The sequence below is a fragment of the Oncorhynchus gorbuscha genome, linkage group LG03 (genome assembly GCF_021184085.1).
Source record: "Oncorhynchus gorbuscha isolate QuinsamMale2020 ecotype Even-year linkage group LG03, OgorEven_v1.0, whole genome shotgun sequence".
Taxonomy (NCBI): Eukaryota; Metazoa; Chordata; class Actinopteri; order Salmoniformes; family Salmonidae; genus Oncorhynchus; species Oncorhynchus gorbuscha.
The window spans coordinates 42135899-42160033 of NC_060175.1; the positions used below are offsets into that span (position 1 = coordinate 42135899).

Genomic DNA, 24135 nt, shown 5'->3' on the forward strand with positions numbered 1-24135 from the left:
CCGTGGGAAGACAGACAGACAGAGCGAGCGGGCGATCTAATAGTCTCTGTTTAGCAGTTTTGTTTTGTATTTGTGCACGGATTGTATTCATTGAAGGACATGTCATCTGCCAATCCAACCGATAAGCGGCCTGATATGTTAGCTAACGTCGGTAATGTTACAGGTTGTGTTTGCTTTGGTACTTGGTCAATGTGAAATAGCTAGTTTAGCTACTGACTATATCATGCTGATTTGCTATCCTGCTTCTGTGACCAGATCAACAGGTTGATGTTAGACTTGACTATTTTGATCAGATAGTATGTCAGCTGGATGAAGTATGTCATAGCTGCCAGTGAGATTAATTGTTTAGCTACAAATGAACAGTAATCTAAACTATTGTAACGACAATTATTGTTTCTTGCCGTTAGCTTGCACAATGCCTGAAATGGATTCAACAACTGATGATTGATATTGACATTGGTAGCCAATAATATCAATGATGATATTGACGTTTGTAGCCAATATCAAGAGATCATTCTTATAGACAAACATTGGTGTCAGACTGCCTTGCTAATTTGTCACCAGTGCTTGCCTGATATCAGACATACCAAGAAGACAGAGGCAAAAATGGCTTCAGAGGCAGTGAAGGTAGTGGTCAGGTGTCGGCCGATGAATGATAGGGAGCAAATCCTGAATTGTAAGATGGTAGTATCAGTAGAGACGAGTAGGTGTCAGTGTTTGATCAAGAAGCCAGGGGCGAAGGAGGAGCCACCAAAACAATTCACCTTTGATGGAAGCTACTTCATTGGCCAAACCACTGAGCAGATGTACAACGAGATCGCCTACCCTTTGGTTGAGGTAGGCCTACAATAAATCCTACTACATTTCCACAACTTGATTTTGGTGGATTTCAAGCAGAAGCACCAGCTCTTGGGTTATTGGACACCTCCAGTAGAGATGTAAACGAAATACATGTCACAGTTAGGAAACCAAGTGTGCCATTGCCACCTAAGCTACAGTATATCCCCTTGCTAATGACCTTGGAGCTCATCATTTAGAGAAGAGGCTGCTATCAATCTACTGCTGAAATTAATTGTAAGCATATTGGCATATATTGCTTAAAAAAAGTCTACAAGCATGTAAATTTGTCTTTGCACAGAATGTGATGAAAATGTGATGGTTGATGCAAACAGACTGTTCTTTCTCCTGACAGGGGGTGACTGAAGGGTACAATGGAACAATTTTTGCATATGGCCAGACTGGAAGTGGCAAGTCCTTCACCATGCAGGGGGTATCTGAGCCAGCAGCCCAGAGAGGGGTCATCCCAAGGGCCTTTGAGCATATCTTCGAGAGCATTCAGGTACAGTCTTCACCTTCAATATTGTAATGCCACCAGGATAAGTTGGTGGGGATCATTATTTTAGAATTGCTGTGGTTGGAAAAGCTGACCTCAGACAAGGCCTTTGTATGACTGGCAGGGCCTGTTTGAGTGGCCAGGTTGTATTACTGTAGGTCACATGAATGTGCTTCATTATCAAGTGTTTCCTCTCAAGAATAGGTTCTTATTCATTAGTTGTCTTCTGTGTAAGATAGTGTGCAGAAAATACAAAGTTCCTGGTGAGGGCTTCCTACTTAGAGATCTACAATGAAGAAATCAGAGACCTTTTGGGAAATGACACCAAACAGAAAATGGAGGTAAGAAAGCATAGTACCAGAATATTAGAGGGGTATTCATTTTTTAAGTAGTGCACATTTATGTTTCTGACATAGAGGTTGTTTCTTGCCATGGGATGATAGGAAAGGAACCGCTTCATTGTGCGGTGGGCATTTGTATTTCCGGCACAATGGTTGTTACCTTGGCGACTTAAGAATAGGACAGGGAAGTGTGTGCCTGTTTGTGAGTTTGTTAACGTGTCCTCATATGATGACAGGTTTGTTGTTTGTGTGCATGTGCTTGTTGGCGAATGTCAGCTGAAGGAGCACCCAGAGCATGGTGTATATGTGCGAGACCTCTCCTTGCACACAGTGCACAGCGTGGGGGAGTGTGAGCGCATTATGGTGCAGGGATGGGGGAATCGATCTGTGGGCTACACCCTGATGAACAAGGACTCCTCCCGCTCCCACTCAATCTTTACCATTCACATGGAGATCTGCAACACAGGTGAGATCACCCCTCTGTCTGTGCATCAACACACACAAACTCAGTCATTCACAACCTGCCTCTACAGATGTGTCACTAATACACACATATTCAGTGAGTTAAACAGAAACTAGTGAGGAGGCTGGAATGTTGAGTCATATTTCTGTCTCTTTGCAATCCATGGAACTAAAACAGACCTATCAGCTGCATAAATAACCTCAAAAACCATATAGAAAGTATTCACACCCCTTGACTTTTTCCACATTTTGTTGTTACAGCCTGAATTTAAAATGGATAAAATTTAGATTGTTGGTCACTGGCCTACACACAATACCCCATAATGTCATAGTGGGAAAAAAAATGTACACACATTTTTACAAATGAATAACAAATGAAAAGATGAAATCTCTTGAGTCAATAAGTATTCAACCCCTTTGTTATGGCAATACGGAATAAGTTCAGCAGTAAACATTTGCAAAACAAGTAATAATAAGTTGCATGGACTCACTCTGTGTGCAATAATAGTGTTTAACATTATTTTTTAATGATTACCTAATCTCTGTACCCCACACATACAATTATCTGTAAGGTTCCTCAGTCAAGCAGTGAATTTCAAACACAGATTCAACCACAAAGACCAGGGAGGTTTTCCAATGCCTCTCAAAGAAGGGCACCTATTGGTAGAAGGGTAAAAGAAGCTGACATTGAATGTCCCTTTGAGCATTGTGAAGTTATTATTTACACTTTAGATGGTGTATCAATACACCCAGTCACTACAAAGATACAGGGTGTCTTTCTTAACTCAGGTGCCGGAGAGGAAGAAAACGTCTCAGGGATATCACCATGTTGCTAATGGTGACTTTAAAACCATTACAGAGTTTAATGGCTGTGATAGGAAAACACTGAGGATGTCTCAACGACATTGTAGTTACTCCACAATTACTAACCTATGCGTTCTGTGGAAAAGAATGAACGATGTGGAAGGTGTGTTCCATGACACGCAAGCGGAGAGGAACTGAGCTCCCAAGGAGTTGCATTATTTTCCAGGGAACACATAGAGCCCAGAGTTGATTATCCCTTTTATACCATTAACACATTTGCCACTAGAAATGTGTTAATTTGCCTGTAGAAATGTGTTCAAAGTCAATTGAAGTAGCTAGCAAGTTTACTAGATAGCTAAAGTACTAGTTGCTGTGGTAACCAAACAAAGAGACTTGTTAGTTTAGCTAAACAAACCATCAGTCCTAGCTTGCTATTATGAAAATCCAAATTCAACAATACCAATACTGTTTTCAATCTGACTTGCTTTCAAAAGCAGCTCAAACAAAACATGTGAAAATTAACTATAGCCATTCAATTCTACTGTGGGAAATAATGCACGCCCTAGAATGCCCTTCAAGCTAATCAGAAAAGAGTATTCAACAATTTCATGGTATAACAAGTGTTATGTTTGGAGCAATTGAATGGGCAAGACAAAAGATTTAAGCGCCTTTGAACAGGTATGGTAGCAGCTGCCAGGCACACAGGTTTCATTGTGCCAAGAACTGCAAAGCTGGTAGGTTTTTCATGCTCAACAGTTTCTCATGTGTGTCAAGAATGGTCCACCACCCAAAGGACCGCCAGCCAACTTGACACACTGTGGGAAGCATCGGCATCAACATGGGGCAGCATCCATGTCGAATTCTTTCGACACCTTGTGGAGTCCATGCCCTGACGAATTGAGGTTGTTCTGAGTGCAAAAGGGGATGCAACTCAAAAATAGGAAGGTGTTCCTAATGTTTTGTACACTCAGTGTACATCATAGTTTTGATGTCTTCACTATTATTCTACAATGTAGAAAATAGTAAAAAATAAAGAAAAACCCTGGAATGAGTAGGTGTGTCCAAACTTTTGACTGGTACTGTATATTTACATACAGTTGAAGTCGGAAGTTTACATACACCTTATCCAAATACATTTACACTCAGTTTTTCACAATTCCTGACATTTAATCCTAGTAAAAAGTAGCTGGCTTAGGTCAGTTAGGATCACCACTTTATTTTAAGAATGTGAAATGAAATAATATTAGAGAGAATGATTTATTTCAGCTTTATTTCTGTCTTTATTTCTGTCCCAGTGGGTCAGAAGTTTACATAAACTCAATTAGAATTTGGTAGCATTGCCTTTAAATTGTTTAACTTGGGTCAAACGTTTCGGGTAGCCTTCCACAAGCTTCCCACAATAAGTTGGGTGAATTTTGGCCCATTCCTCCTGACAGAGCTGTAACTGAGTCAGGTTTGTAGGCCTTCTTGCTCGCACAAGCTTTTTCAGTTCTCCCCACACATTTTCTATAGGATTGAGGTCAGGGCTTTGTGATGGCCACTCCAATACCTTGACTTTGTTGTCCTTAAGCCATTTTGCCACAACTTTGGAAGTATGCCTGTTGTCATTGTCCATTTGGAAGTCACATTTGCGACTATGCTTTACCTTCCTGACTGATGTCTTGAGATGTTGCTTCAATATATCCACATAATTTTCTTTCCTCATGATGCCATCTATTTTGTGAAGTGCACCAATCCCTCCTGCAGCACCCACAACATGATGCTGCCACCCCCGTGCTTCACGGTTTGGGATGGTGTTCTTTGGCTTGCAAGCCTCCCCTTTTTCCTCCAAACATAACGATGGTCATTATGACCAAACATCGGACCAGAGGACATTTCTCCACAAAGTATGATCTTTGTCCCCATGTGCAGTTGAAAACCGTAGTCTGGCTATTTTATGGCGGTTTTGGAGCAGTGGCTTCTTCCTTGCTGAGCGGCCTTTCAGGTTATGTTGATATAGTTTACTGTGGATAAAGATACTTTTGTACCTGTTTCCTCCAGCGTCTTCAGAAGGTTCTTTGCTGTTATTCTGGGATTGATTTGCACTTTTCACACCAAAGTACGTTCATCTCTAGGAGACAGAACACGTCTCCTTCCTGAGTGGTATGAAGGCTACGTGGTCCCATGGGGTTTATACTTGCATACTATTGTTTGTACAGATGAACATGGTACCTTCAGGCATTTGGAAATTGCTCCCAAGGATGAACCAGACTTGTGGAGGTCTACAATTATTTTTCTGAGGTCTTGGCTGATTTCTTTTGATTTTTCCATGATGTCAAGCAAAGAGGTACAGAGTTTGAAGGTAGGCCTTGAAATGCATCCACAGGTACACATCCAAATGACTCAAATGATGTAAATTAGCCTATCAGAAGCTTCTAAAGCCATGGAATTTTGGAATTTTCCAAGCTGTTTAAAGGCACAGTCAACTTTGTGTATGTAAACTTCTGAACTTCTGACCCACTGGAATTGGGATTAAGTGAAATAATCTGTCTGTAAACAATTGTTGGAAAAATGACTTGTGTCATGCACGAAGTAGATGTCCTAATTGACTTGCCATAACTATTGTTTGTTAACAAGAAATTTGTGGAGTGGTTGAAAACAAATTTTAATGACTCCAAAATAAGTGTTTGTAAACTTCTGACTTCCACCCTATGGGCTGCAATTCAACTGTTAGCTGCCAATGTTGTACACCATGATTGACAGCTAACCTTATATACAGTGCATTTGGAAAGTATTCAGTCCCCTTGACTTTTTCATCATTTTGTTATGTTAAAGACTTATTCTAAAATTTATGAAATAGTTTTCCCCCCTCATCAATCGACATACAATAAATACCCTGTAGTGACAAAGCAAAAACATGTTTTTAGACATTTTTGCAAACTTATAAAAAATACAAAACTGAAATTTCACATTTACATAAGTATTCAGACCCTTTACTCAGTGCTTTGTTGAAGCCCCTTTGGCAGCGATTTTACTGAGGAGTGGCTTCCGTTTGGTCACTCTCCATAAAGGCCTGATTGGTGAACTGCTGCAGAGATTGTTGTCCCTCTGGAGCACTGTCAGAGTGACCATCGGGTTCTTGGTCACCTCCCTGACTCAGGCCCTTCTCCCCCGATTGCTCAGTTTGGCTGGGCAGCCAGCTCAAGGAAGAGTCTCGGTGGTTCCAAACTTCTTCCATTTAAGAATGATGGAGGCCACTGTGTTCTTGGGGACCTTCAGTGCTCCAGTACCCTTCCCCAGATCTGTGCCTTGACACACTCCTGTCTCGGGGGTCTTTGGACAATCCCATTTACATTTACATTTAAGTCATTTAGCAGACGCTCTTATCCAGAGCGACTTACAAATTGAATCCCTTCATCCTCATGGCATAGTTTTTGCTTTGACATGCACTGTCAACTGTGGGAGCGTATATAGACAGGTTTGTGCCATTCCAAATCATGTCCAATCAATGGAATTTACCACAGGTGGACGGACGCCAATCAAGTTGTGGAAACATCTCAAGGGTGATCAATGGAAACAGGATACAGCTGAACTCAATTTTGAGCCTCATAGCAAAGGATCTGAATAGTTATGTAAATAAGGTATTTCGGTTTTTTATTTTATAACATTTGCAAAAATTCCTAAAAACCTGCTTTGTCATTATGGGGCATTGTGTGTAGATTGATGAGGAATTGTTTTTAATTTAATCACATTTAGAATAAGGCTGTAATGTAACAAAATGTGGAAAAGGAGAAGGGGTCTGAATACTTTCCGAATTCACTGTATCTAGATCTCAGGGTCCAAAAGAAGGGAGAGGAACTAGTACGGCAGATTATGACAGCTAACTCAACCATAATGCGTGTTCTTGTCTGTGTTAGCACTTGGCTTTGAGGCCAAACATTCACTGTCTGTGTCCTGTGGTCTCAGATTCAGCTGGCGAGGACCACCTGCGTGCTGGAAAACTGAACCTGGTGGACCTGGCAGGCAGTGAGAGGCAGTCTAAGACTGGTGCCACCGGGGAGCGGCTCCGTGAGGCCACCAAGATCAATCTGTCCCTGTCGGCTCTGGGCAACGTCATCTCTGCCCTGGTGGATGGCCGCTCCAAACACATCCCCTACCGAGACTCCAAGCTGACCCGGCTGCTGCAAGACTCCCTGGGAGGGAACACTCGCACCCTGATGGTGGCCTGCCTCTCGCCTGCAGACAACAACTATGAGGAGAGCCTGAGCACCCTGCGCTACGCCAACAGGGCCAAGAACATCCAGAACAGGCCCCGCATCAATGAGGACCCCAAGGATGCCCTGCTCCGAGAGTATCAGGAGGAAATCAAGCAACTACGCGCCCTCATCTCTGGCCAGCTGGGCAGTGGCAACCTATCATGTGAGAACCATGTTTTTCTCCACACTTTGTCTTACCATTGAGAGTAAGAGTTTTCACATCAAAGATCAAACTGCTAGGTTATTATGTCTAGTCTAAAATTGGATTATTCTAAATTGTACCATTTTCATCAGCACTTCTGGCTGGTCAGTTGTCTGCGGGGCCTTCTGCTGGTCCATCAAGGCCACAGTCTAGCAGTACTGAGGGGGAGAAGGAGAAGATTAAAGAGGTGGGTAGGGTACTCTTCCACTGGGTTAGTTGACTGAGAGGCGGTTGAGTGGGAGGGGTAGATGAACTGACCTATTTGTGACCTCCAGGAATACGAGGAGAAGCTGGCCAGGCTTCAGGCTGAGTATAACGCTGAGCAGGAGTCCAAAGCCAAGCTACAGGAGGACATAGCTGTTCTGCGCTCTTCATATGAGACCAAGCTGTCCAGTCTAGAGAAGTCTAGGGCCAGCAGAGGGCACTATATTACCACGGCTGGTACCGTTACAACATCCCTGTCTACATTAGAATAACCAACCAATTCATTATCACACCGTTAGACAAACATAGCCAAGGATTTTAATAAGATATTTTATTAAGATAAATACCTTTAGCACTCAAGTGTATAGATGTTGCTCTAGTACTTGATACTATGCCTTGTTTTCTCATTGCCTAGAGTCAGAGATCTCCATTCTTATGAAACAAGCTCTTGAGGAGGAATCATGCTGTGTCACTGCTGCCCCACATGAGCATGTGGATTTGGAACCAGCCCTGGCCAAGGTACACATGCCTCAAGTTCCCAGTACTTGTGGATAACAGGTTATGCATGCATTTTGTAGAAGTACACATCAGAATGGAGCGGCCCCTTTAATGACGTGTGTAACTTCTCTTCTTGTAGGTGAGCCAGACACAGACATCTCGCCAGGTGACCAGTGTCCAGACAGAGTCTGAGGGGGAGGAGAATGCAGACTCCCCTCCCATTGGCACCCCAGGCCCTCTGGACCAGAAGCATGTCCTCGAGAGGTGAGTGACCACACATCCACAATATACCCTTTGTATAACCATGTCCAGTGGTGTGATAGTGTGACTTGGTGCCCTGTCCTGTCTCCAGGCTGCAGCAGTTGGAGCAGGAAGTGGTGGGAGGGGAGCAGGCTCGGAACAAGGAGTTACAGCAGAGACACCGACAGAGGAAGACCCTGGCAGACCAGAGGAAGAAGCAGCTGATTGAGGCCCTGGCAGAGAACCGTGAGGAGAGTGACAATGTGATGCTCAATGTCTACGACTCCATCCAGGAGGAGGTCCATGCTAAGAGTCGGCTCCTAGAGAACACCCAGGGCAAGGTGGGACGTCTTCATGGCAAATAAATGCCAGATGAATGATTTATCTACTAGCACGCATGTTCCTGTACTAGATTTCTTATGCATATTTTTATTATTGATTCTGATTGCTGATTCTGTTAAGAATACATTATGAACTGTGATATAGATATAAGATTTAAGAGTAAACCTAAGCCTGTATGGTCTAGTTTTAAGTGGTGTTCTCCTGATGTGATTTCACAGCTGAAGGCGGCCAAGCTGGAGATCCGGGACCTGCAGGCGGAGTTTGAACTAGAGAGAAACGACTACCTGGCCACCGTCCGCAGGCTGGAGAGGGAGGGCCATTTGCTGCAGGCACTGCTGGAGCGCATGGCCCCTCTGGTCCGCCGTGACTGCAACTACAGCAACCTGGACCGCCTGCGGAAGGAGGCCACCTGGGATGAAGATGGTGCCACCTGGAGGCTGCCTGAGGTGGTGGTGCAGAAAATGGCCCTGCCATCAGGTGAGTGTAGGACGGGGAGAAATTATGTTGTGAGGATTTCTTTGACGATAGGATTAATGTTCACATTTTTAGTGGATGGACTTTTTGTGTAGATTTATATGTTGAGATTGCGTGGATCCTCTGTCCCGTCTCTCTTTCAGCAGTAGCTCCATCAGCTCAGAGGCTCTCTGTACGCAGGAGCTCAGTGGCTGACACAGGAGAGTCCTTTCAGGTAGGTACTCATCTTTTTAAAAACGTTCCATTTGGGATATGAGAATTAAAACATAAAATGTCTATGGTCCCTCATTGTTGCCTATGTTTTGTGCAGGATGATGACGAGGACCGATATAAGGAGATGTTGAACCGCAGCGACAGCGAGAACTTCGCCAGCAACTACTTCAAGCCTAAGAGAGCCAACCAGCTGCTGGGCGGTGAGCCACTGAAGGGACTGGGTAAGACCAGGCGCTACAGGCCCTTCCCTTGACCCCACAGCCCAGGCTACAGGAGGGAGAGCAGATCTGCTCACTAAAAATGTACTGTATTTACACAAATAAACTATGTTAGCCTCGCCCAGCCCAGTGCATTTTCACTGCTCTTACTGTAAATGTTATACATGGATAGAGTATTTTTCTTACGGAAAACTGCAGAGGGCACTCTTATCTGAGTTCAACTGTCACTGGAGTTACAACTCAAATCAAATGTATTTATAAAGCCCTTCTTTACATCAGCAGATGTCATAAAGTGCTTATACAGAAACCCAGTCTAAAACCCCAAACAGCAAGCAATGCAGATGTAGAAGCACAACTGTGACTGAGGTGTAGTTAATGTTAACATAAAAACAGGCAAACTATGAATTGGTATTTAATAAGGTGTGCATGTCGAAGGGGGAGGTGCCTGAAATTATAAGAAAATAATACAATTCAGATACTTTTGGAATGAACATTCAAATAAAATGTGACAATTATAGCACCACATATAATACCAACGTACTGCTTGCTAGTATACAATTGTTTTATAAGGGTCCAAGTCAGTTACTGGAAACATTAAAAAGATCTAGCCTGCTATCCACTTAACTTCAACAGATCCTTTGCCCTATATTTGCTGTTGTCCCACTGATGACCTCTTCCCCTGCAGCAGTTCACTCAGCACCCCAGGGGAACGGGACGCCTCACCTGACCTCCAGCGGCTCCAACATCGGCCCCTCACTCAGCACTGAATCCCTCCTCCCTCGCCCCTTCCGCCTCGAGTCACTGGGGATCACCCCATCCAATGGCAAGGTGAAGAGGAAGAAAAGCAAAACGCACATCCCCTATGAGGGGAACTGAGAGAGCTGGGCTAGAGGGGAACTCTTCTGCAACCTCTCAATTTTTACCTGCCACCCGTTTTGACTCCTAGAGACCTCACTATTTGTTGACTTGTTTTGGTAGAGTATTTCGTTAATTCACTGTGATTGACCCTGTGGTGTTGGTGAACTATTGAACTTTTGCTAACCAGCAATATAACGTCACATTTACATGGACACTTGGTCTGGCAATGTGATGTTACTGGTGTGTTTGTTTTTTAGTACCTTTTTAAATGTTAGCTAACATTATGCTACTACCTAATGCCACACACCATAGTGCTTGCACTGACTCTTAATGCTGTGATATGGTTTATCCAACCCTGAATGTATTATTTATCACTGTTGTGGTTTTTGGATGAACTGTTAATACAATATATTTTCTGTAGATCTTGTTCATTTCATGTCTAGTTCTCAATCACTTCACAGAATGCGTCTGGTTGGAAAATATTTAGCTGTGAGCATCAGTAATAGGAAGGTAAACTTCACCATCAGGGAAGAAATTAGATCTGAGAGCCAAACATGTTAGACCAGTTTCAATGTGACATCAGATGGATGACTCAACGAGTGCTCTGCGGCCAGGGTGGTGTTGTCATATTAGCAGAGTGTTAACAGGCCACAGATGACCGTGTAGGTTAGCCTCCGGTTTCCTGGCCTCTGAAAAGATGTGTCAAAGACAAACCTCCCTGTTGTCTGCAAACAAGACAAATGTGGAGCGACCTTGTGATCTCCAGGGAGCTGAGTGACACAGCCAACTTGAATTGGTTTTTACAAGCAATCTGAGCCAAGCTTCCTCTGCAAAAAAATGTATTTAGCATTCCAGAAAATGACAAATTCCAGTACCTCTGACAATTCTGAATATTAAGGTAATGTCCCTAACCACGTACATTACCATCACAATGGAAAATCACTCAGGGTTGTGTGTCCCTTTCATCTGAATATCGATGAATCAAACCATCTCTTCTTTCTCCGTATTGTGTATCTATTGTTCAATACGACTTGGCGGACCGCGGTTCTTTCAGTTGCGAGATGTGACACCATCGTATGCAAAGTACTCGGCTCAGACGTGGATACGGCTCCACTATAATAAAACCTCACTGAGAGAGAACTGCAGTGGTACCACTGATGATATGACAATTACCAGAGAGCTTTCCAACAATATATAAAATACTGACCTTTCTCTTATACCGTTAAATGAAAAGAAAGATTTCTTTGGACATCAAGAATGACCAGCACAGAAAAGAAAGCACTGGTCGGTTTGTTCAGTAGGACAAGTTCATAGAGGTGCAGTCCAAGATAATCTGATAACACACAGATAGCTGAGTAGGCTTTCTCATTGCAAAAGTGGCATGTGTAAAATGAGTAGTCTGTAAGAGAGGAGGGGGAGAAAGGTAAGGCAGGTGGAAAGGTGTTTTGGGTGAATAAATGTTTCTTTGGGACTCTGTTTATAGTCAATTTAAAAAAACAAAAAAACATTACAGTAAATGGGGACAGTACGTGAAAAACAGCACATCTTGACGTCCACTTTATTAACAATATCTTATTTAATGTGAAGAAATTTACCTATTAGAAACTATTTGAATATCAAAATCACAAAAATGCTACCCTTACTATAAAATGTGCTAATTGTGATGGTTGCCATTTTTGAAGAACCAGGCAGAAAAAAAAATCAAGTCACACCCCCACAAGTAATATCATTGAAAAGCCCAGAATGTCCTCTCAAAGGTACAGTGGGCCCTAACACAATTGCATGTATGGCCTTTAGAGATATGGACCAAAAACAAATATGCATTAGAGAAGACAAAATATGTATGGTCAAATACATGTTCTCATCTCAAGCATACCATGAACGCAGTCTGTTACACAGCAATTATACCAAAAATATGATGAATAGGAAAAGGGAATACCCAGTCAGTTGTACAACTGAATGCATTCAACTGAAATGTGTCTTCCGCATTTAACCCAACCTCTCTGAATAAGCCCGTTGCATTCATTCCTCTGATCTACTGTATAAGTGTGCAGTGACTGATTCTGTAACAGCAAAATCCTTTAAAAACAATTTGCAAATATCATGTTAACAAACAACTGACATGAAAACTAAACTGCAGTAAGAGGTTTTACAGACAGAAAAGGAAGAAAGAAGGTATTTTCCTGATAAACCAGCACGTTCAGTGCTAAAAAATATTTACAGAAATCCATTCAATTCCCTCTTTATGCTGCTTCTCTGCCTACGGTGGTGGAAGTCTGTTCCATTTGATACCCCTTTTATGTATCCATTCAACCACTGGGAAGAGATACCTTCTCTCCAGGCCTAGTCTTTCAGCAGCCCCAGCTTCCTAAGAGCCTCTCGTCTGTCTTCTCCCATGCTGGGCACCATCACCACACTGAAGCCCGGGCAGTGCGGGGTCTTGTGGGTGGACACTGGCTGGGCAGCGAGGGTTGTTTTCTCCTGCTCTGGGGCTTTGGTGGGAGCAGGTGGGGTGCAACGTCCACCCTGGGGAGGTTTCCGGTGGTCGGCCACGTAGGTCCCAAGCCCCACCTCAGAACGCTCTAGGGTGACAGCTTTGACCCCACTGGGTTTGGTCAGGTGTGAGGGCGGTATGGGGGGCTGCTCCTCACTCCTAGAGCGATGTAGGAAGCTGCTGCTTTGTACCGGCCTGCTGCTAGGTTCTCTGGGTCCTTGGGAGGTGGATGAGGGCTGGCTTCTTGTTGAGTTACCGTGGGGTTGAGCTTTAACTCCCACACTGGCTGAAGTTGGGTCACAGGTGGAGTGAAATTTGGAGGAGCACAGTGGCATAACAGAGTTAGGTTGGGACTCATTATTGTCTCTCAGGAGCCCCAGCTTCTGCAGGGCCTCTTTTCGCACCTTTTGGGAGTCCGACAAATGCCTGTCAGTGGGTGATGAGCTCAAGGAAGGGGCACTGGAGTCTGTGGTGGGGTTGGCTGTAACCTTTTGGGTATTCAGGGCAATGTGGGAGGGTATTTTGGGGGGTTTTGGGAACACTACTGGAGGACTGCCATTCTGCTTGCTGGGCTCTTGGGGGAGTGTGACCTGGGCTGGGGTGACTGACGGGTCTCTAGGTGTGCTCCCATCGTGCAGGTCAATGGGAACGGCTGATGAAGAGGGCTGCCTGTTCCAGTCTCTGGTCTCAGCTGTGGCACTTTGAAGGGGTCTCTTCATGGACGCACTCTTCCTCAGCTGCACTAGGGCCTCATAGGACAGAGGGCCCCTGGGTGAAGGGGGTGGTCTCTGACAAGGGTAGTCTTTGGGCTTTGATGGAGGGGGTATCACCACAACATTGACCTCAGGGGGTACACAAGGGTGATGGCTCTGAGATGGCGTGTTGTCCAAGGCAATGACCTGGGGCTTTGGGTGAGAGTTCTCATTATTTGGGGGTATTCCTGGCCTGGGCTTGGACAGGATGCAGGAGGTGCTGTTGGCCAGGATGAACGGAGTAGGAACCAGGTAACCGTACTCATCACTGGGATATTTTGATACATCTAAAAGACAAACAAAATTATCATTAGATGCTTTTTTCCCCTGCTGAAATGGATGAATGTACTACAGTAGCGGTGCGTGGGTAAAAATCACTATGGAAGCCAGGACAAAAAGCCATATCACAACCTGTGTGTTGTGATAATTGTGTTGTTTGCTCTATAACCTGTTAGCTAATTTGCCTAGGGACCGGCTCGTTGAACATCTCATTCCAAAATCATGATTACTAATATGGAGTTGGTCCCCCTTTGCTGCTATAACAGCCTCCACTCTTAAAGGGCCTTCCCCAAACTGTTGCCACAAAGTTGGAAGCACAGAATCATCTAGAATGTCATTGTATGCTGTAACGTGAAGATTTCTCTTCACTGCCACTAAGGGGCCTAACCAGAATCAGGAAAAGCATCCCCAGACCATTATTCCTCATCCACCAAACTTTACAGTTGGCACTATGCTTTGGGGCAGGCAGCGCTCTCCTGGCATCCGCCAAAGCCTTACATCACTCCAGCCGACGCTTGGCATAGCACATGGTGATCTTAGGCTTGTGTGCGGCTGCTCGACCATGGAAACCCATTTCATCCTGACCAACAGTTCTTGTGCTGACATTGCTTCCAGAGGCAGTTTGTTACTCGGTAGTTAGTCTTGCAAACTTGAACAGACAATTTTTACCCACTATGGACGTCAGCACTCGGTGGTCCTGTTTTTTGAGCTTGTGTGGCCTACCACTTCGTGGCTGAGCCGTTGTTGCTCCTAGATGTTTCCACTTCACAATAAAATTAATTACAGTTGACTGGGGCAGCTCTAGCAGGGTAGAAATTTGACAAACTGACTTGTTGGAAAGGTGGCATCCTATGACAGTGCCACGTTGAAAGTCAACCTATGAAGGTTGCATGGCTGTGTGCTCAACGTTATACACCTGTCAGCAATGGGTGTGGCTGAAATAGCCGAATCTACTAATATGAAGTGGTGTCCACATACTTTTGTATATATAGTGTACATTCAGCCTCTTCCGAATTAAAGGGCAATTATGAAAACACAGAGAGATGAAAGATAGATAATTGTAGATCTTTTTCTTGGTGAATTTTTTAGGAAAGACTGGCTTCCTTTGGCATCCATGAATGCACACCACTAAAATACAGTATGTTGATATTTAAGAGGATGTAATTCCCTCCTGGGCAGGTCACTCACTGTTGAGCTTGTTTTGGCCCATGGAGGCAGACAGGTGGGCCATCTTGGTGGCCACGTTGCCGGTGGTGGGCAGGCAGTCAGGCTCATCATTGGACAGTCCATTGTCCTCCTCAGTCTCTAGGGACTCTATGGTCTCCTCCAAGAACATGAGACATGCCCTCTCCTCAGCAGACAGGTGCTTGAGGCTATTGTCACTCTGTAAGACACACCAGACCAACTTAAAAGACAAACAAATCGTTGCCATGAGTTCATCTGACTCTGAGTGAGTAGAAAAAGGGGCTTCATTGCCAAAATGTCAAACTGTCCCCCACAAATCCCTGAAGCTATTGTCAATTCAGTTCATTCTGAGATGCAGTCATTTGTCACAAAATCTATTTCTTGTTGGGACAGCTTGCTTTCCTATGCAGGTTCAGAAATACAACTTGAGAAATGTGAGGATGACCAAATGTACTTACAAATCCAGAGTTCATACTGAAAACACTGTCACAGCTGCCCGCACTGTCCATGCCAGTGATCGTCTCTATGGTGACACCACCGGGCCATGTGTCACTCTTTGGCATTGTAAAGATGAAAGTTTCTCAAGTCCAAGGTAATAAAATAAGTTATTTTCCTGTCAAAAATAAATACAAACAACTTAATGTATGAATAAAATCATTAACTAAACTTGGAACTTATATATCACTCGTTACTATTTCTAATTACTATTTCTAATTGTCCACAAATAAAACTTAGCTAATCAAATATAATTTGATTCCACACACACACACTTTTCTAAACCTTTTTATATGACAGTCAGATTCACACAGACATTTACATTTACATTTACATTTAAGTCATTTAGCAGACGCTCTTATCCAGAGCGACTTACAAATTGGTGCATTCACCTTATGACATCCAGTGGAACAGTCACTTTACAATAGTGCATCTAAATCTTAAAGGGGGGGGTGAGAGGGATTACTTATCCTATCCTAGACCCGATGAATGGGTAGCAGATCTAGTGGAGAATAACAAGGTATCGTAGCTAAGTAATGTTCTGTGTGATATCTTAGCTAACTACTCTCCTGGCCACAGATTACAGCACGCTACTCTAATCTCCTTCAGCAGGATCAATTTCAGCGAGAATGATAGACAATACAAATGATATCCCTCCTTAACGTTGCATCCTACTTAACCATATACCTGTTGGTATAGATAGAGTATAGATAGAGTAGCCTCTCCTGTATGTCTTTGAAAAATGTAGAATAATGTAGGTAACGATGTTGTTGAACATCCCTCTTCACACCTTTTTCCATATTGTGTGAATGAATGCACAACTAACAAACAAATGTGAGATAAAAACCTAAAATATTATATTGAAGTAGCTCTTGTGGTGTTGTGACTGAGACCATAATAAAGTAATACCTGATTTATAAGAAATGCCTCTACTCTGGTTTCAACACCTGAGTGGGGCTACTAAGTAGGTCAGTATACGCAATAGCAGTCCTGTTCTGTTCACTGCTGAGGCATTGTCACATTACAGTGCTCCATCCTGACCAGGCCATTTCCCTGTGGAAGTTAAGTCCCCTATCCACAAGCATTTATGTAAAGTATACATCCAACCTGCAATCTTCAGCTCTTGAGCTCTGAATTTGAATGTGAAGTTCGTGATAACGTTTGTTGTCTTTCAGCCTGGCACAATCTAGACTGATCTCATGCAAATAGCAGGGCAGTAGCAGGTCATTCAGACAATGGATAGTACACAACACCATCTATTCTGGTTCAAAAGACAAGTGTTCTAAAGGGGAATAACAATACAGTCGATACTGGATAGAAAAGTAATAAAATGCCTTATCAGTGGTTATCAGTCTCCTACTGTATAGCATGTTCCAATGTATGATTCACTAGATGTGAGATATGCACAATATCGAGAGATTAGGACTTAAGATTCTACCTGCATATTTGTCACCTATATGATACTGTAAATACCCCAATTCATGTTAAATTCAAAGAAATACAATATAAAAATTGCTGACACCATTCAAACCGATGAGGATACAGAACCGTTTACATTTACGTCATTTAGCAGACACTCTCATCCAGAGCAACATACAGGAACAATTAGGGTTAAGCGCCTTGCTCAAGGCACAGACTTTTTTCACCTAGTCAGCTAGGGGATTTGAACCAGCAGCCTTGCGGTTACTGGCCCAACACTTTTAACCACTCAGTTACTTTACTGGCAAAAATATTTTTTCTCACATACACCGGATAGGTGTACTGAAATGTGTTGTTTTACAGGGTCAGCCATAGAAGTATGGCACCCCTGGAGCAAATTATTGTTTAAGTGCCTTGCTCAATGGCACATCGATCGATTTTTCATCTTGTCAACTCGGGTATTTGAACCAGAAACCATTCGGTTACTGGCTCTAACTGCTAGGCTACCGGCCGCCACTTTTAAGTCAATTATCTTATCTCAGAATCTGCTTTTTGCAGATAGAACCTTCCAGTCCCAAGCGCTTAATATATTAAATACAAATATATTAATTAATAACCTCCATTGTGTCTTGTACTTGTACTATGTATTTCACAGATGTTTAACTAAGAGAGACAAAATACTTGAACCCTCATACCCCAAGCATGCCAATGTGTGTGACACGCCTGCTCTATGGCTGAATGCAAAGTCTTGGAAAATATTGTTTGAGGGTTCACAAGAAGGGAAAATAAATCTATGCAGGTTATCACCACACAGTATATTCAGTTGCTGTACTGCGTGTACAAAGCTTTAATAGCTATTGTGTCGGTGGGGTAAAAACCTGCTGACATTTCCTCAGAATGACAGACCACAGATCATCTAGTTAGTCATTACTTCAGCTCACCACTTCTGACATAGAAGTATGACTTTGATGGTGGGTCACCTGACACACAATGAAAAACAAATGTGTCATTCCCAATCCATTTAGGACAAACTGCACTGTAAACATTGTTGCAGGAATTGTTCAGACATACACATAAGCTGGGGGCAATAACATGGGCAATAACACTTCATTGTCATAAGGCAGGTTAAGATTTGCTAGCTGATATTCAACACCAGGGTCAAAGTATTTTTCTGATCTTGCCACTCCCATAGGACTATTTCAGTTATGTTTTAACAAAGGCAATTGTAATGAGGATATAGCTCATATGAGTAAATGATGGTATTGTGTCTTATTAACAGTAGCCATACATTCTTGGCAAAATACAGTAGCCATGCAAATAGTTTACAGCAAAATATGAAGGCTATACATTTGTTTTAATTTCAAGAATCATTCAGTTTAATATCAAATAAAATATACAAGTAATCTATTCACTATTGTTTTATAATTTCGCTTACCTGTAATTTTACAGGCTTGTGCTTAGTAACACCACATTCCTTTAATCGCGCAGGTCTAGTCCATCTGACCTGTTGCCTGTTCGGTTCGCGCTTCTGTTCAGAACTTCGCTACTACAGGTGAAAATATACCATGTGCCACACAGTATTAACCAATCAGAGCACAGTACACCTAGCCGTTAAGGCTTCGTTCAAGCTGCACATCTATGGCTGCGTTTAGACAGGCAACCCAATTCTGATATTGGTCTTTTAGACCAATTAGTGTAAAATACCAATTAGTGTAGACCAATTATTGTAAAAATAAATAAATAATAATAATAATTGTTGTTGCCTGTCTAAATGCAGCCAGTTTAGTTGTAGGTCTACCAAAGATGGTGGATAAATGAAGTTAACTGAGGCCGTTTACCGTTGAAAAAAAATAGTCAGTTCTGGTCTACTTAACTGGTGTGTCTTCCATAGATTCATCGAGGCTGGTCTTGTTAGTTCAATTGCCAAATTCGAGAGGATCTAACCCGTATGTAATTATTGGTTTTGTAAAGGACTGACTGATCTACGAATAATACCAATTAGTTATTATGAGGATTCTGTGTTATGCCCGTTACCATATATGTGATTGAATATTATCTGCTGTTGGCTTGTGTGGATGTGTTATGCAACATAGCTGAATTTAGTTTTGTGAGACACCTGTTTGATGTAAGTAACCAAATTCTATTAATTTATATTGTTAAAGGATCATGAGGAATACATAGTGGTAAATGCAATTTTGAACTGATCGATCGCTCTTATGGTATAACAACGAATGTAATGTACTAAATGGGTCGGTTGGTGTAACGCGTACCCAGTTGTTTGAATGACGGTGAATCGGATTGGTTAAAGGAATTCACTAGTGTGTGTGTGAGCAGGATCGCAATGTAACAATGAATGCTGTGTACTGGTATGCATGAGGAAAGTTTTCTAGTATAAATGGATATTTACTTTGGGTAAATTTAGAGTGAGTTCAGTAACACTGGGATATAAGTGGGCGCGCTGTATCAGAGTGAATGATCTACGGATAGAATTTGCAGGCCAACAAATTAAAAAGACCTGTGTTACATTGGATGGTTGCTGAAGCATACAGTGGGGCAAAAAAGTATTTAGTCAGTCACCAATTGTGCATGTTCTCCCACTTAAAAAGATGAGAGAGGCCTGTAATTTTCATCATAGGGACACTTCAACTATGACAGACAAAATACATTTAAAAAACAGAAAATCACATTGTAGGATTTTTAATGAATTTATTTGCAAATTATGGTGGAAAATAAGTATTTGGTCAATAACAAAAGTTTATCTCAATACTTTGTTATATACCCTTTGTTGGCAATGACAGAGGTCAAACGTTTTCTGTAAGTCTTCACAAGGTTTTCACACACTGTTGCTGGTATTTTGGCCCATTCCTCCATGCAGATCTCCTCTAGAGCAGTGATGTTTTGGGGCTGTTGCTGGGCAACACGGACTTTCAACTCCCTCCAAAGATTTTCTATGAGGTTGAGACCTGGAGACTGGCCACTCCTTCGTTGCCCGGGCGGTGTGTTTGGGATCATTGTCATGCTGAAAGACCCAGCCACGTTTCATCTTCAATGCCCTAGCTGATGATAGGCTTTGTTACTTTGGTTCCAGCTCTCTGCAGATCATTCACTAGGTCCCCCCATGTGGTCTGGGATTTTTGCTCACCGTTCTTGTGATCATTTTGACCCCACGGAGTGAGATCATGCGTGGAGCCCCAGATCGAGGGAGATTATCATTGGTCTTGTATGTCTTCCATTTCCTAATAATTGCTCCCACAGTTGATTTCTTCAAACCAAACTGCTTACCTATTGCAGATTCAGTCTTCCCAGCCTGGTGTAGGTCTACAATTTTGTTTCTGGTGTCCTTTGACAGCTCTTTGGTCTTGGCCATAGTGGAGTTTGGAGTGTGACTGTTTGAGGTTGTGGACAGGTGTCTTTTATACTGATAACAAGTTCAAACAGGTGCCACTAATACAGGTAACGAGTGGAGGACAGAGGAGCCTCTTAAAGAAGAAGTTACAGGTCTGTGAGAGCCAGAAATCTTGCTTGTTTGTAGGGGACCAAATACTTATTTTCCACCATAATTTGCAAATAAATTCATTAAAAATCCTACAATGTGATTTTCTGGATTTTTTTCTACTAATTTTGTCTGTCACAGTTGAAGTGTACCTATGATGAAAATTATAGACCTCTCATCTTTTTAAGTGGGATAACTTGCACAATTGGTGGCTGACTAAATACTTTTTTGCCCCACTGTATGTGGTAAATTAGATATTTCAGTTGTAGCTGGTATCAAGTTTGAATGAAAGGTTTATCGATCCTTATAAGGGTTATAGTACCTGGTTATATTGCATAAGAGTAAGGGAGGATAAATAACTGCATTTTTATTATTTAAATTGAGTGATTCGAACTGACGTATGCTTGTAAGGTTTGAGTGATTCAACCGTATATGTTTGCAGGTTGGAGTGATTCAACCGTATATGTTTGAGTGATTCAACCGTATATGTTTGCAGGTAGGAGTGATTCAACCGTATATGTTAGCAGGTAGGAGTGATTCAACCGTATATGTTTGCAGGTAGGAGTGATTCAACCGTATATGTTTGCAGGTTGGAGTGATTCAACCGTATATGTTTGCAGGTTGGAGTGATTCGAACTGACGTATATTTGTAAGGTTTGAGGGAGTCGAACCTTATGATTGTGGTACATTAGGTATTATGTTGATGTACTAATACCAAGTTTGTATGACCTTCGGGTAAATAACAGGTGTGAGACCTAGGTTATGTTTTGAAACGGTAAAGGAGAAGTGCACGGTGTTTACTAGACAGTGGCTAGATTGGGACACATTCTAAGGCAGCACACAATTGAACCTGATAATTTATATTGTATTCAAATTAAACAAGTAATTGAAATACATTAGACAATGGCTAACCAGGAGGCAGAGAATGTGTTGAAAACATTGAAATCAGCATTAGAGGCCAATGGAGGAAAAGATTGGAGAAAGAAAGGAGAAATTCTACAGACGATGGATAGAAGAGGACAGTATTGCCGTGCCCAACGGGCTCCCAGTCGACAGGGAACCTGGTTAAATACTGGTGACATAGACTAAAATTCATTCGGATTGTAAGTCAAATATTTATAGGTTTTGCATCATGGGGAACAATGAAAGGCCCGCAAAGTGGATTGCAGGCTGAGTTTATTTTATGTTAAAGGGACAGTGTACGTTTTTCACAGTTGTGTGTGTCTAATGACAATTTGGAGAAAGATTGAATGAGTTACATGAAACATCGAGTAAATTTAAAACTAATGATTGGAGGGAGTACATTTCAATTTTCCCAGAGACATGATATCTTAAAGGGGTACACTCACATATAGACATGATATCTTAAAGGGGTACACTCACATATAGACATGATATCTTAAAGGGGTACACTCACATATGAAATATTATACGTTTTTATTTTCTGAGTCTTAATTAAATAGGTGAAATATTTTGATAAAGGAATGTTGTTTAATATAGTAAGAAACACTTCTTTGGAAGGGGTGGTATGACTTATGACCTCCATTGTAACTTTCCTTTGTGGTCTGATCAGCCTCATTGGAAAGCCATTTGGATGGAGAATCTAGGGTAATTTGTAATACTGATATTAAGGTAATTTAATACAAAAAGGCAGTGAAATTTACATTATAGTGTCATTATATTTTCTCTGATGAATGTGGTGTGAAACTGAGCTAGGATAAGTTTTAATTATGGTAGACTCATGTTAAGTATTTGGGACATATTTTGAGCCAACAGGGCAGGGAAAAAATTGAGATATTTGTGTTTGGTTTTAACACCTGTGTACAGGAGTACCTCTGTAATGGGGGAGGGTGTCCATATGGGAATTACATGATAACCAACTTGGGACAGTTCTGGGATTGGAGAAGTGGGTATCCTTATAGCATAGGGGATCCCACAAAGGTGGATAGGTTTTCCATGATATGAGGGAAACCTGGGAGCACTGTTGAACTCTGTAAAGGTGATGAAATCCTACTAACCATCAAAACTATTAAGCTCTCTGATGCAGGCACTTACACCCTCGGACTACAAAGGACCAGGACAGACACGATGGGTGTGTTTTCTATGAAGGTGCTGCCAAAACCACAGAGGTCCCAGACGAACCAGAGCCAGACACACTCCTCTACCACCCCTGGAACGAGGTAATTAACGTTAGACTATTCAGCTATTGATCAATTAGGCACTGAGACTGGTTTTGATGGTAGGGACAATTTGTGGCTGTCTTATGAGGTATCCAACTAAGACCCTGAAAAGAAAGGACTGCATTATATGTGGTCATGCTAGACCTGTTCTGGCTACACACCCATTTGCTATAGGAGAAGGAGAGGGGTGGTTATGTATTCTGAGAAGTTTTTACCAGGTTAAACCCAATTCAACCCTCTGTTCCTCTTTGAGCCTTGTTTCCTACAATACCTCCCCATCGAGCCCCTTGGGGTGTTAAGGCATATGGGGGCAATTACAGTTGCATCACAGGTACAGGTAATGGCATAGACTATGGGAGATTGCCTGAAGCTGATTGCAGTAGTAACATGACCATCAATGCCACTTGGGCAGTTGCAGGCCTAAACCAAACTAGTGGTCTGGCCGATGTGTGGTGGATATGTGGACCCAAAAGAATACTGAGACCCTTAATTAGAGGAGACTGACAAGGTACGTGTGCTCTGACCAGTCTGATAATTCCACTGACCATTGTTGATGTTGCTGCTGAACGGCTGTTGGGTTCTGTATCCAGGGGGCCTGAAAACATTCCATCCCATGGGAGACATAGACGTAGTGCTCCATGGACGGAGGATGTAGTTGACATACACACTAATCTGTTGGGGGTGCCAGTGGGGGGTTCCTCATGAGTTTCAGGCCTTGGGTAGGAATGACGGACTCTGGCACTTACTACCTAATTATAGGTCCAGCCATAGTGGATGCAAGACAGACTGCATGGATTAATTATATCTACTATACATTTACATTTTACATTTAAGTCATTTAGCAGACGCTCTTATCCAGAGCGACTTACAAATTGGTGCATTCACCTTATGACATCCAGTGGAACAGCCACTTTACAATAGTGCATCTAAATATTTTAAGGGGGGAGGGGGGGTGAGAAGGATTACTTTATCCTATCCTAGGTATTCCTTAAAGAGGTGGGGTTTCAGGTGTCTCCGGAAGGTGGTGATTGACTCCGCTGTCCTGGCGTCGTGAGGGAGTTTGTTCCACCATTGGGGAGCCAGAGCAGCGAACAGTTTTGACTGGGCTGAGCGGGAACTGTACTTCCTCAGTGGTAGGGAGGCGAGCAGGCCAGAGGTGGATGAACGCAGTGCCCTTATTTGGGTGTAGGGCCTGATCAGAGCCTGGAGGTACTGAGGTGCCGTTCCCCTCACAGCTCCGTAGGCAAGCACCATGGTCTTGTAGCGGATGCGAGCTTCAACTGGAAGCCAGTGGAGAGAGCGGAGGAGCGGGTGACGTGAGAGAACTTGAACACTAGACGGGCTGCGGCGTTCTGGATGAGTTGTAGGGGTTTAATGGCACAGGCAGGGAGCCCAGCCAACAGCGAGTTGCAGT

At 42.7% G+C, this 24135-nt stretch overlaps 2 protein-coding genes across 3 annotated transcripts; one reads left to right on the plus strand and one right to left on the minus strand.

The window, feature by feature from the left end:
* The first annotated feature begins 4 nt into the window (after nucleotides 1-4).
* Nucleotides 5-10849, plus strand: kif17 (kinesin family member 17). Of its 2 annotated transcripts, none has more exons than XM_046335667.1 (14): nucleotides 5-837; nucleotides 1193-1339; nucleotides 1573-1674; nucleotides 1951-2140; nucleotides 6886-7338; nucleotides 7470-7564; nucleotides 7653-7818; nucleotides 7997-8100; nucleotides 8219-8343; nucleotides 8432-8660; nucleotides 8880-9138; nucleotides 9279-9349; nucleotides 9446-9569; nucleotides 10252-10849. In XM_046335667.1, exons 1-14 carry the CDS (start codon nucleotides 607-609, stop codon nucleotides 10440-10442), a joined length of 2487 nt encoding a protein of 828 aa, XP_046191623.1. In that variant the 5' UTR covers nucleotides 5-606; the 3' UTR covers nucleotides 10443-10849. The 2 variants fall into 2 exon arrangements, with proteins under 2 accessions (XP_046191623.1, XP_046191624.1); XM_046335668.1 differs by having other exon boundaries at nucleotides 9282-9349.
* A 1105-nt stretch (nucleotides 10850-11954) lies between these two features.
* LOC124020341 (specifically androgen-regulated gene protein-like) lies at nucleotides 11955-18580 on the minus strand. Its single transcript, XM_046335669.1, has 4 exons — nucleotides 18484-18580; nucleotides 15593-15747; nucleotides 15138-15333; nucleotides 11955-13957 (listed from the first exon to the last, which is right to left on the minus strand). The coding sequence occupies exons 2-4, from the start codon at nucleotides 15695-15697 to the stop codon at nucleotides 12768-12770; spliced, it is 1491 nt and encodes a 496-aa protein (XP_046191625.1). The 5' UTR covers nucleotides 15698-15747; nucleotides 18484-18580; the 3' UTR covers nucleotides 11955-12767.
* Between the last annotated feature and the right edge of the window lie 5555 nt (nucleotides 18581-24135).